The sequence below is a fragment of the Anas acuta genome, chromosome 3, assembly GCF_963932015.1.
Source record: "Anas acuta chromosome 3, bAnaAcu1.1, whole genome shotgun sequence".
In the NCBI taxonomy this organism is placed as follows: domain Eukaryota; kingdom Metazoa; phylum Chordata; class Aves; order Anseriformes; family Anatidae; genus Anas; species Anas acuta.
Window position 1 is genome coordinate 113444490 of NC_088981.1, and position 12263 is coordinate 113456752.

At 43.1% G+C, this 12263-nt stretch overlaps 1 protein-coding gene and 1 long non-coding RNA gene across 2 annotated transcripts in view; one reads left to right on the plus strand and one right to left on the minus strand.

Moving 5' to 3' along the window:
* LOC137854880 (uncharacterized) overlaps positions 1-12263 on the plus strand; it is a 139393-nt gene that overhangs the window by 25342 nt on the left and 101788 nt on the right. The window lies entirely within an intron of this gene.
* LOC137854875 (cytochrome P450 2K6-like) lies at positions 1006-9676 on the minus strand. Its single transcript, XM_068678835.1, has 9 exons — positions 9314-9676; positions 8208-8370; positions 6640-6789; positions 4887-5047; positions 4061-4234; positions 2907-3048; positions 2555-2739; positions 2189-2330; positions 1006-1749 (listed from the first exon to the last, which is right to left on the minus strand). The coding sequence occupies exons 1-9, from the start codon at positions 9497-9499 to the stop codon at positions 1562-1564; spliced, it is 1491 nt and encodes a 496-aa protein (XP_068534936.1). The 5' UTR covers positions 9500-9676; the 3' UTR covers positions 1006-1561.

Here is a 12263-nt window from a genome sequence, read left to right on the forward strand (position 1 = left end):
TGTCTCTGGACAACCTGTTCCAGTGCTCTGTCACTCTCAGAGTAAAGAAGTTTTTCCTCATGTTCAGCTGGAACATCCTGTGTTTCTGTCTGTGCCCTTTGCCTCTTGTCTTGTCTCTGGAGACCATCAAAAAGAGTCTGCCCCATTGTCCTGACACCCTCCTCCAAGATATTTGTATACATTGGTAAGATCCCCTCTCAGACTTCTCCTCTCCAGGCTAAGCAGGCTCAGCTCTCTCGGCCTTTCCTCACAAGATACTCCAGTCCCCAAACTGTCTCTGGAGCTCTGAATGAAGAGCTAGTAGCAGTGAATGAATGGCTGTGTGGTTCTTAACTGCCTGCTGGGTTAAACCACAACAGGACCCCAGAACTGGACACACTACTTACTCCACGTGTGGCCTCACCAATGCTGAGTACAGGGACAGTCTCCTCCCTCAACCTGCTGGTAATACTTTGCCTGATACAGCCATGGACACGATGATTCTTTGCTGTAATGGCATACTGCTGTCTCAAGTTTAACTTCATGAGGTCAAACTCTTGTCAAACTTAATGAGGTTCTTGTCAGCCTCATGATGACAAGGATGTCAGCCTTCCTCCAGCCTGCCCATGTCCCTCTGGGTGGCATTACAACCCTCTGGCATATCAGTCACCCTACCTTCTAGGTCCATCCATTCAGCCAGTTCACAGCCCACCTCACTGTCTGCTCATCCAGCCCCTACTTTATCACCTTCTCTATGGAGATCTTATGGCAAACAGTGTCAAAAGCTTTACTGAAGTCCAGGAAGATTACATAAATTTGCAGATATTCTTGTGACTAAAAAGCTACAGCATGGTTCTTTATTAAAGAAGTTGGAAGGGCCTGAAGGGCACCAAGGAAGGACTGGTTTGCCCAGTTCCCAGTGGAAGCACAGCACTGGTTGTCTGTTCCAGACATAGGTACTTACTCAGAAGCCATTTCAGGTGCAAAAGAAGATCTTCCAGCTTTGAAGAATGACATTGGCAATGGTTTGATTTGAAATGGAGAATGATTTATTGTTTTTCTGTGTTTTTGTCATTCTCATCAGCATACATATAATTCTCTACATTTCTGTGTGTGTGTGTGTGTGCATTCATTCAGAACACTGGTGTCGCAACAAAATGTGTAATGGATCATTTTCACTGGGCAGTTTGGGTGCAGCTGCGATGGAGGTGTGGAAGGGGAGAGGACTTGCGTGTGTGATCTGTGCCGAACCCTGTGAGCTGTGGCCCAGAGTCCAACCTCAGCCTCTTTCCTTGAGGGCAACATGCAGTGGTGTAGGAATGGACTGAATGAAATGGACTTTGCTATCTCATCATGGGATTCATCCTCACAATGACCATCAGTTTGCCTGTTCAAGGGGTGGGTGAATGTCAGGACGGCTGCCTGCTATAATGGTGAGTGATATACCTCTTGCTGTGATTCAAGGTGTACTTGGACTAAACATCCCTTATCAGATTCAGAAGTACCAAACTTCCCACGTGGGACTAGAGACAGACTAAGATATTTCATCTGGGTTTTTCAGAGAAGGAAGATGAAAAAAACCCTAGGAACGTGGCACTGCACAGACCTCATGAGTCACTGGGGGAACGGTAAGCCCAGTAGTGTGAGAGATGTCCAGGTCTGAGGCGGAAACTCCTGGGGGAGGGTGGAAGGTGAACCTCTGTAGGAGTCTGGTGAAGAAGAGGAAGAGCTCCATTTTGGCAAGAGTCTCACCAGCACAGATCCTCCGTCCTGGAATGAAATGCAGAATGGACTGTAAGAGAGTCAGTGGGACATGCTTCTGTAGTTGTGGGGGTGAATTAAATTTAATTCACCCCTCTAGCGGGGTGAATTAAAAGTCCTGGTCCTTTGGTAAAGCTGGACCATTAAAGTTAGCAAGTGGAAGGAGAGGAGAGGAGAGGAGAGGAGAGGAGAGGAGAGGAGAGGAGAGGAGAGGAGAGGAGAGGAGAGGAGAGGAGAGGAGAGGAGAGGAGAGGAGAGGAGAGGAGAGGAGAGGAGAGGAGAGGAGAGGAGAGGAGAGGAGAGGAGAGGAGAGGAGAGGAGAGGAGAGGAGAGGAGAGGAGAGGAGAGGAGAGGAGAGGAGAGGAGAGGAGAGGTCAACTCCAGTGGGAAGGAAGGATTTCTGGATGCTCAGTTCCTTTCAGAGCCCTAAAAATGGAATAGAAGGTACCTGCTGAAAAAGGCATGAAGGCATCTTTCTTTACAAACTTCCCCTCCGAGTCGAGAAAGTGCTCAGGGTAGAAGGTGTCCGGTTTCTCCCACTGGGATTTGTCGCGCAGGACAGAAGTCAGCAAGGGGATGACGTAGGTTCCCTGCAAGCCAAGGCAGAGCAGTTACTACGTTGACAGTGGTGGTGGTGTGGCCATCAGAGTGATGACGAGTGTTGGAGCTGAATAAACACACTTTACCTGGGGAACTCCTGACAAAGTAAGAGTGTGTGAGAACCCTGCAGTAAGTGAGCATCCCTGGATGCCAGACTTGAAGGGTGGATGCACTGGGGACGGAGAGAAGGAAAGGAGTGCTGCTGGCATCTCACCTTAGGAATGAAATAGCCTTTGAGGGTGACATCTTCAGTAGTCTCATGAGGCAGGTTCAATGGCAGGATATTAGCAAACCTCTGAATTTCATGGATAACAGCATCTGTATATGGCATTTGAGTCCGATGCTCAGTTCGTGGGGGGTTTGATCCTAGCACTTGCTCTATCTCGTCTTGGACTTTTTCTGTGAAAGAAACATGGATCATACATAGACTGCTCGAACATCTCTTTATCTTGTTAGAATAATGGGATATGGAGAATTCACTTTTTAATTCAACCCTGTTTAGTCTGAAGTCACATTCAAGGTGACCCGATGAGAAGGAAGCCACTGAATGCCCAGTTTCCACTTACTCTGAATTTCAGGATACTTCATCATGAGCAGAAGGCCCCAGCGCAAAGTGGTGGATGTGGTATCTGTCCCAGCTGCAAACAGATTTCTCACAACTTCAGTTAAGTTTCCATTATCAAAAAAACCATTGTCCTTTCCATTCTCCTGGAGAAATGAAACAATAGTTTATCATCTGGTTAAAGATTCAAGAAGGTGGTTTTTCATCAGAGAACAGGAAAAAAAAGTCATATGCAAACCTCAGGGAGGAGTTAAAATTTTAAAGGAGAAGGTTTTGAAGTGATGCCTTGAGAAATCTGTAATAAGCTGAGTCTTGAAGCACCGAATGCCTGGACTGTCTCTACTGCCCACAAGAACACACAGTCAAGTCAGCAAGGTTAATTTCAGTAATAACAGGAATGACTGGGGCCACTCAAATAATTAAATCAAGTTTTTCTTTTCCTGGGTCATGGAGCAGAGCATATTACAGAATGAAATTTCTTAGGAAGAACAGATTTGCTGCCAGGGCTGGGTTTTCATGTGAGCTCAAGAGGTACTGGGGACTTGGCTTATTGTGATATTTCCTTTACCTGCCACTAGCACCAAAAAAAAAGGATCCTAGAAGATGGTTCTTGTTCCCCTGAGTTCCAGTGGCCAATATTTGCTACAGGCGTGGGCTGAAGCATCACCAGTCCATGCCTCTTGGAGCTGAGGGCTGGGTACAAACCCTGCTTCATTTTTACAAGACCTGTAGAACTAAAGTGTGTTTTTTTGTGGAAGCAGGTAAATAAAATTTTGTGTGAGGTGCCAACTGAAAACAAGAAATATGAGCTGAAGAGTCCTAGAGCTTTCCCAGGGTATGCGTATATGAAGGGGGACAATAGCTTATAAAAAAGAATCAGAAATGCTGGGGTACAGAACAGGATTTTAAATTACAAGTAAAGATTTCTTCTCATACTTTGCTCGGTTTTGTATTTTCCTTATAAATTAATGGGGACACAGGGAAGATGCTTGCCTGTGATCATTTTATCTTCTAGCTGAAATAATTGCAGTCTTTCAACTCGAGCACAGGTGTTAGTAGGACTTTAGCACATGCTAGATTTCTGATGAATACTTATTGAGCTGTAAAGACTTGAAAGGAAAGTGAAGAGATTTGAAGGAGCTGCTGGGATTCAATTACCTCTTGTTGTCTGACCAGGAAAGCGTCAATGAAGCTCCTCTGGTCATTTCTGTCCAGGACTTTAAGGTGTTCTATGAAAGTAGCCTTGATAAAAGCATTGACTTCTTTCATATTCTCAATAAAAGCTTTGTGGTCCTTCAGGAAGAATCCAAGGGCTGGGAACATATTGTACAGCTACAAGATGCAGAGATGAAGAGGAAGAAAAAGCAACTGCTAAGTAAATGTACTGCTGTTCAACAGTATGTATTAACAAAAGCCCGTACGGAAAAAAGGTGTATATTCATGATGCAAAACACCCTTTGTCCTCCTTCTCTGGCCAGCTATGTAAAATGGTTAAATTTATTCTCTCTTACACTATGTATTAATCACGTTAGCTGATGGTGGCCTAGAAATCCAATGTTTGCATGTCCTTGACACAGTTTTCTAGCTCTCCACTCCTAGAGAACTCATCCCTCCCTCTCCACATTGTTGAAATTGGATGTATCAAAACACAGTTACTATTTATGAGACAGTTACAGATATGTTCTTTTTTTTTTTTTATATATTGTTTGTATGGGAGATGGGGAATAATGATCAACTTCTATCACTTGGGGACATGCTCCTTGTATTTTATTGCATATTCTTCATGAAATGAGGAACTTGTAATCTCCAGGCTATGCTGCTCAGAGAAATTCATAAGTAGCACCAGAGGTCTTCTTTCTGCCATTTCAGAATGCATTTGTCATGTACAGATAAATGAATTGCAATGATAGAAGTGAGGTAGGTGTACTGTTAATGCTTTGTGTAGTGTGGTTTTGAAGAGCAACATTCAAAGAGTATGAATTACCGAAACTGATGGCCTTCCAAAAAGTCTGATATTTTCATACATCAATGACAGGAGTCTTTTGAATGTGGGGTCTTCATAGTCATACCGTTTTCCAAGCAATATGGATACAATGACATTAGCAACAGCAGCATTCATTATCAGAGTCATCTCAAGGGGCTTCCCTAGCATAGGAAAAGGTGGTGCAAACAACATGGTGAATGGTTATTGTAATTATTTAAAATATTACAATAGCACGCAGAGGCTTTGTGAAAGTCCGGGATACAATAGGCACAGAGTTTTCAGGATGAAAGTTTCCCCCACCTCCTGGTTCACAAGTCACCAAAAGCTTTTAAGACAGACCTGAGACTGAAAGCAAGTTTTTGTGCTCCTCTCCATTTTCTTCAAGACCATTGTGGTCCTGGTCTTTATGGCCCTTCCCCAGTTCTGCTCTACTTGGTCATACATGGTCTTAAAGTTTCCAAGTATAAGGAAAACTCTCAGCGCTTGCCATTTCCCCTGTTAGTGCTATCCTGGGCAGTCCTGTTCTACCAATATTTGAGAATTGGAATGTGCTTTTCTAGAACATTTAAGTCAAATTTTCTAAAGAAGTAGCTCTTGGTCACACATTCTTTCCTGCTGGGGCTCTCAGTTCTACAGTATGTCCCTCTGGTGCAGCTTTGCAGCTGGACACAGCTGCTGCTTTCAGGGCTTTGAGGTGGGGACTTGAAGCCTAACTAGAATGATGATATAGAAATCTGTTTTTATGGCAAGTCTACTTGGTTGAAACAGCTGCCTGCTGAAGTCACAGAATGATCAGAGGTCTGGAGCACCTCTCCGTCAAAGACAGGCTGAGAGAGCTAGGGTTGCTTAGCTTGGAGAAGAGAAGGCTCTTGGAGACCTTATTGCAGCCTTTCAGTACTTAAAGAAGGCTTATAAGAAAGATGGAGAGAGACTTTTAATTTATTCATTTTTTATAAGGGTATGTAGTGATAGGACAAGAGGCAATGGTTTAAAACTCAAATAAGATAGTTTTAGATTAGATATTAGGAAGAAATTCTTCACTCAGAGGGTGGTGAGGCATTGGAACAGGTTGCCGAGAGGAATTGTTGATGACCCATCCTTGGGGGAAAGTCAAGGCCGGGTTCAAGATTGGGTTGAATGGGGCTTTGAGCAACCCCTTTGAGGTTCCCCTGTCTATGGCAGGGGGTTTGGATTAGATTATCTTTAAAATTAGATGATCCAATCCAAAATGTTATACGAATCAATGAATCTATGATTCCTTTCTAATTCCTGCTCTTGGTAACTGAGCCTAGTGAGAAACAATCCTGGATGATGATGGTGGCATCTATAAATAGATCTCTCTCCTACTGGAAGGGATTTCACAGACGTGTGCCTCTAGGGACAATGAATTTTTCAGTCTAGATATGCAAGTCTTTGCAGTTGCCTTCTGCTTTTCTCCCTATGCATTTTGATCAATCAAAGACTGTAATTTGTAGAGGTAGTGCACACGGAAGAACATATCCCTTTCCTCAACAGTGCTGTTTGCCTCCATGTTTGACTTTCAGGGCCTCAATAATCGTTTTCATTTGCATGTCAGGTAATTGCCAGTTAGAGAGACTGTGAGAAAGACAGAACTCATGTAAACTCATCATCCAGCACAGATGCTGGAAAAAGGTATATCTCTGAAAGTGTTTGAAGCCTTGAATCTTGGCATTCCTGAAAATGTTTTCTAAGAAAAGTCAGAGACATGTTATGGAGGTAATAATCTCCCTACCTTTCTGTGACTCTATAACATCTGCCAGGTATCCATACTCTTCTACAACACGATCCTCTATGGCCTTCTTTCCCATTCCAAAGTCTCGCAAGGTTGTAAGAGTGAATCTTCGCATCACTTTCCAGTTTTCTCCATAAGAAAATATAACTCCTGAAAATGAAAATGAAAGCACATAAACAGAAATTTCAGCAGATTCCTAATCTACCCTGTGGAGGTTTCACACTGATGGACAGCTAGGGTCCACCACACTGATATCTCAGTCCCTTTCATGAAAAGAACAGGGGGAGAAGATAAGATGAAGAAAGGCTCATGGGTTAAGATAAGGACAGGGAAATCACTCTGCTGCTCTCAAAACAGATTGTGTCTCCATGTAAATGAAAAGAAAGCTTCAGAGAATTCTCAGTAGCATCTTCAGAGAAGTTTTGGTCACGATGACACTACTATTAACTTTCCTTACACCTATCATTATTCTTTTTTAGTCCTGTTCAAGAAACTGTTTCAAGGGAGGAAAAACAATATTTACAGATAGGTTGACAATTAATGACATATTAGTTACTCATGCCCCTATTTCCACATATTCCATCAATATTTATGGGAATCAATAGCTCTTGTTCAGTGTCTAACATCTGTAGAGGGTACAATACAGAGGGTATATCTGTAGAGCCCAGAAGAACTCAGAGCAAGAGAGGGGTCCCTCTTAGGAAAAAATACTGAAATCTTGAATTATTGTTTACTTTTCCTTAAAGAGGAAAATATAAATTAAACTTGATTTTATTTATTTATTTATTTTTTAATAGGCCTTCAATAATATCAGTCTCACAGGAGTATTTTGAGGTAGTGCTACTGATATAACAGACACTTCTCTGCCAATTTGTTTAGGGTTAATTTGGCAAGTTTTTTGTAGAGAGAGGGATTGCAGGGGTGGCTCTGTAAGAAGAGGCCAGGGCCTGTCCTGGTGTCAGGATCAGTTCCATTTGACTGCCAGAGAGTGTTCAGAAGCCAAGGAGTAAAGTTGAGCTTATGAAGAAGGGGTGGGTTGGGTGAAGGTGTTTTTGCTTTGTCTTTGTTTTTCAACATCCTATTCTATTTTTTAATTTTTATTTTTTAATTCTATTTTTTAATTGGAAATACATTAATTCTCCCCAAGCTGAATCTGTTTTGCCTATATCAGCAGTTAGTAAGTGATCTCCATGTCTTTATCTTGACCCAAAGGCTTTTCCACTGTATTTTCTCCTCCAGTCCTGTCGAGAAGGGGAAGTGAGAGAGCAGCTGGATTGTGAGTGTCTGTCTGGCATCCAATGAAGGTCAACCCATTGCACAGCTCCTCAACATGACATCTCTAAATCTCAGCAGCTGGTTCAGACCTCTAAATGAGGTGTTTGTGTGTAAATTAAGGATATCATCTCTTGTTATCCTTGATAGATATCACCACATACCACTCAAATTGCTTCATACACTTAGCAAAAAAAATAAGAGAGGTTCTGCATTCCCCTTTCATGGAGAAAACCTCGTCCTGTTATCTTTCTTTGTAGAAGGCAGGTGTGTAGGGAACAGAACACTGCACTCACCTTTTCCTTTTCCTGTTTCTTTGACGATTTGTATTTTAGGTCTCCCTGCAAATGCATCTGCATGGTTCACCAGAGCTTCCTTCACTGTGTCATATCCTGATAGCACCACCACTGTCGTTGGTCCCATCTGAATTCTGAACACTGGGCCATACGTTTCAGACAGCTAGTGGGATGAAAGGAAGAAAGAAAATGATTTTCAGCAAGGTTAAAAATACTTGTTTTTCATCGGGTTCAATGTTCTTCTTCTCACATGGCACCAGCTTTTCATCCTCTGCCCAAAATATTGAGAATTAGTCGTACAAATATTGGAGCTATTGTTAATAAATACAAAGAATCACAATGGGGTCTGTAATCTTCTGTCAGATATTTGATTTCTCTGCTAGATATTTGACTTTCAGGAGGCTGTGTCCACTGCACTGTCTGTCTAACTTTTGATTTAGAAGTAGAGAACTCACAAAGGACAGCTGGAAATGTTCACCTACCCAAAAGGAGACTGATTTCCAAGGTGGTAGTAAATGGTAGGATACAGAAACTCCCTGAAATACTTAGATATGCTGTTTGTGGTTTTGAGGAATAGCACAGTGAGTCTACACCAAAAATCATACCCTATCTGACTGTCACACACTATCTTCCCCAAATTCCTGGAGTTTACTGCCATAAGGTATGAAAGAACAAGCAGCGCTAGTTCACTCTGGGAAACCAGGAAGATTTTTCCATCAAGGGAGAGTATCAAGAATTTGTTTGCTGTCAGTTCCCTGATGTCTGAATCTAGCAAACATCTTCCAAACATCTTCCAAAAAGCTCTGTTCTCCAGCAGTTGCTGGTGGAATTTCCTTTAAGAATAAGAGATCCATGGCCCCTCTTTTCTAGTTACTCTTACCTGGAGAGCCCCAGCATTTCCTGTGTTCAACAGAAGTAGGTCAATTCTCTTGTTAATATGGCTGGAAGCCAATTCCCCTGCACCAACACAATATCGTATAATAGGAATAGCAGTTTTGCAGAGAATAAATCCTGTTGTGTTTGTGATTTCCATTCCTTGAGAAAACTTTGTATCTGTAACTCTGCCTTAGAGCGAGAGCTCTGAGAAATAGAACTACAGAAGTTACCTTTATCATTGTCCCGTCAAGTTTCTTCAAGTCCAAGATGTGGAGATTTCCAATGATGGGTAAAGGCTTGGGTCCTGGGGGAAGGTTCTTATTCACATGGCTCTTCCGGAAATATTGTATTTTCACAATCAGGAGGAGAATGAGGACGAACAGTAACCCCACAGGAACAATGCCGGCCCAATCCATTATCTTTCTATAAAAGCTTAGCTGAGGAGATGAAAATTCAAGCAATCTCCTGTCAGAAGTTGTTTCAAGCAGTAATGGCACTTCTACGCTTACAGAGGTATGAGCTTAACCTCTAAGAAGTGGTAGAAGTTTCAGCTCCCTTCTGGGATTTTACCATTGAAGAATACTTAGCACTCTCACCAACATATACACTCACTTTACGCTATCCTGGTTACTGTTTAATGAGAGAATTAACAATGAGTCTCATACATTGGCAGAGATGTCTGGGGGTGTAAATTTAGAAATAGCAACTCAAACAGTGCCTTGAACTTTGCAACTGAAAGCATTAGTCCACAAAGGAGAGACACTGAGAACTAGTAAAGCGTGTCTACAAAGGAGATGCAAGGGTCATCCTTTTCATTTAAATGCTTTATGCTATGGTATTAAGCATTGCTGTGTCATCATCTTCTTTAAAACTGCCAAACTTTTCTCAGGCAATATAACCCAAGGCTCTATATTTTTTATCATTGTAAAATTATATTCACATCCCTTAATTCAGATTATGTCCACTAGTTCTTGTTCTCTCCCAATTTTCCCTCTTTCTATACTGTGCTTATAGCTGATCTTATTATTACTTATAGCTTGCTATACTTAGAGCTGACCCATTAATGTTCCTCCACAGGAAGGTTAGGGAACCTAAAGCTGCCTTCTTATTAGTGCTGAGGTCAGTGAGATCAGTCCTCAGAGGCCTTTACTCTGACATTATCAGATCTGTCATCCATTTTGATGCCAACAGCCAGGGGAGATGAGACTGCAAAGTGAGGGACATTACATTCAGGTCCTAGCATTAAGCAGAGATCTCTTGCTCTCACTTTCAGATTTGGTATGTGTTCAGTTGCTAAGTAAATGGTATAACCACTGCAGTAACACAGAGGAATTTGGGTTTCTAAGCCCAAGAGAGCCAGAGCAAAGTTTCTTTTTGGACCAATTGGCATGAAGTGGGAGAAGAGGGAAGAAGCTCAGGCTTTCCCTTTCCTTTATGGAAGATATTAGGGATGTCAGATTTTGCCACGAACAGGAGGTTAGCTGAGAGGGGAGCTAGGACTGTCGTGAAGATTTCTCTTGAGTAACCTGACTTTGGATTTATGGCCCTGGTGTGCTGTGGTTCCTCGAGTGTAAAGCTGCCTTAATCAGGATTGCTTAAGAAAGGAAGAACTCAATGCACCGTCCTCTGAGCTAGCTGAATAATATGTTGAGGCACACACATCTTTGATCTAGGTGGTATTCAGAGTGAAATGTGGAGTCACACTGATCTGACCAAGTGGTAAAGGATGTATTGATATGAGGGCCCAACATTCCTTTAAAGTGAGAGCAGGGCAAGGGGCACCTGGAGGCCACCTTACTTACCTTCAAAAATCAGAAGCTTAAAATGATCAGATGTTCTTAATTTTCACAGAATATTGAGGTTGGAAGGGACCTCTGGAGGTCACCTACTCAGGCAGGTTGACCTAACATTGCACATTAGGGCCCGGATTCATTTATCTTTATCAGTGGCACTTGCTTTTGACATCCAACAGTAATCATTTCAGGCAGAGAGACTGTAAGAAGAGATTGTAGGATTATCTCTGAGTGTTGAGCCAAGGCTGAGGGGGAAATAGAGAAAAGATGGCCTCTGCTTGTTGAGGAAAGATGGCTGAGGTGCAGTCTGACTTGTTCATCTCAGAATTTGAGAGAGTGCTAAAAGGAGAAGCCATGCAGAAGAAACCATCCAGGGCTTTCATTGAGACTGACTGGGGAAGAAAACCTGCAGCCTTCAGGGTAGTGTTTGGATGAGCTTTCTAGCAGAAACTTGTACATGGCTTTGAAGCAAGAGTGTGGAGACTATGCGACCTAAGGTGCCCTGTCTGAGTCCTTTGTCCTTGACTCTTAAAAATGCCATGATCCCTGCAGAGACTTGCTGAAAAGCAGGGGAGAGCAGTCAGACTCCCAAGGACTGGAGATGCAGAGACCTAGAGGAAAGGAACATAAGAACCTGGCTGAGAACCTGGAAGAGGAGCTAAAGCAAACCTGCTCTCATACCATCTGGCCTTGAGTCTGCTGCTGCCACCAGGGTCACTGGAGGAAAGATCAGATCATTTCACTTACTTGGACAGTGTCCCAGAAAAAGTCCAGGGCCAGCTGTGTGCTAATTGGCACGTTTCTACTATACCTCCATAAGTAGGTAAAAAGGCACTGTGTCTGTTATTCTTTCCACACATCGCTAGGATTTAACTATTAACAGGGGATAAGTCAGATAACAATTCTTAGGTTATGAAAGGAAGTGGCAGTTCTGAGTTGTTTACTAGGACATGGGCCCATGCAGAGTTTCAGAACAAGTACAGCATTTGCCTGCCCATATGAGACTTGCCAGGTTATTGGAAGGGTGCTGTGGGAGCTGGAGATGTCTCCAGAAATGCAATGGGAGACGCAAACAAACCCCCGAACCCTGTTGCCCTTGCCAGCTCAGCCCTGCTGGTTTCTTCCATTAGGTCTGGTTGCTCCAGCGCCAGCAGGGAGTGTGTGAGCTGAGTAGGGTGTTCCTAATGAATGGTCTCCTGAACATGAACCAGCAGTGTGCCCAGGTGGCCAAGAAAGCCAAGGGCATCCTGGCCTATGTCAGGAATAGTGTAGTCAGCAGGGCCAGGGAGGTGATTGTCCCCGTGAACTCTGCTCTGGTGAGGCCGCACCTCAAGTGCTGTGCTCAGCTTTGGGCACCTCAGTACAAGAAGGACATCGAGGCCTCGGT

Bases quoted from the DNA above. Each gene is read 5' to 3' on its own strand.
- LOC137854875 (XM_068678835.1), bottom strand. From the start codon at position 9,499: ATGGATTGGGCCGGCATTGTTCCTGTGGGGTTACTGTTCGTCCTCATT. The intron at 3,049-4,060 runs GTAATTGAATCC...TCATTTCTCCAG, and splicing joins TCCTGGTCAGACAACAAGAG to GAGAATGGAAAGGACAATGG. The intron at 2,740-2,906 runs GTAAGTGGAAAC...TTTCTTTCACAG, and splicing joins GAAGTATCCTGAAATTCAGA to AAAAAGTCCAAGACGAGATA.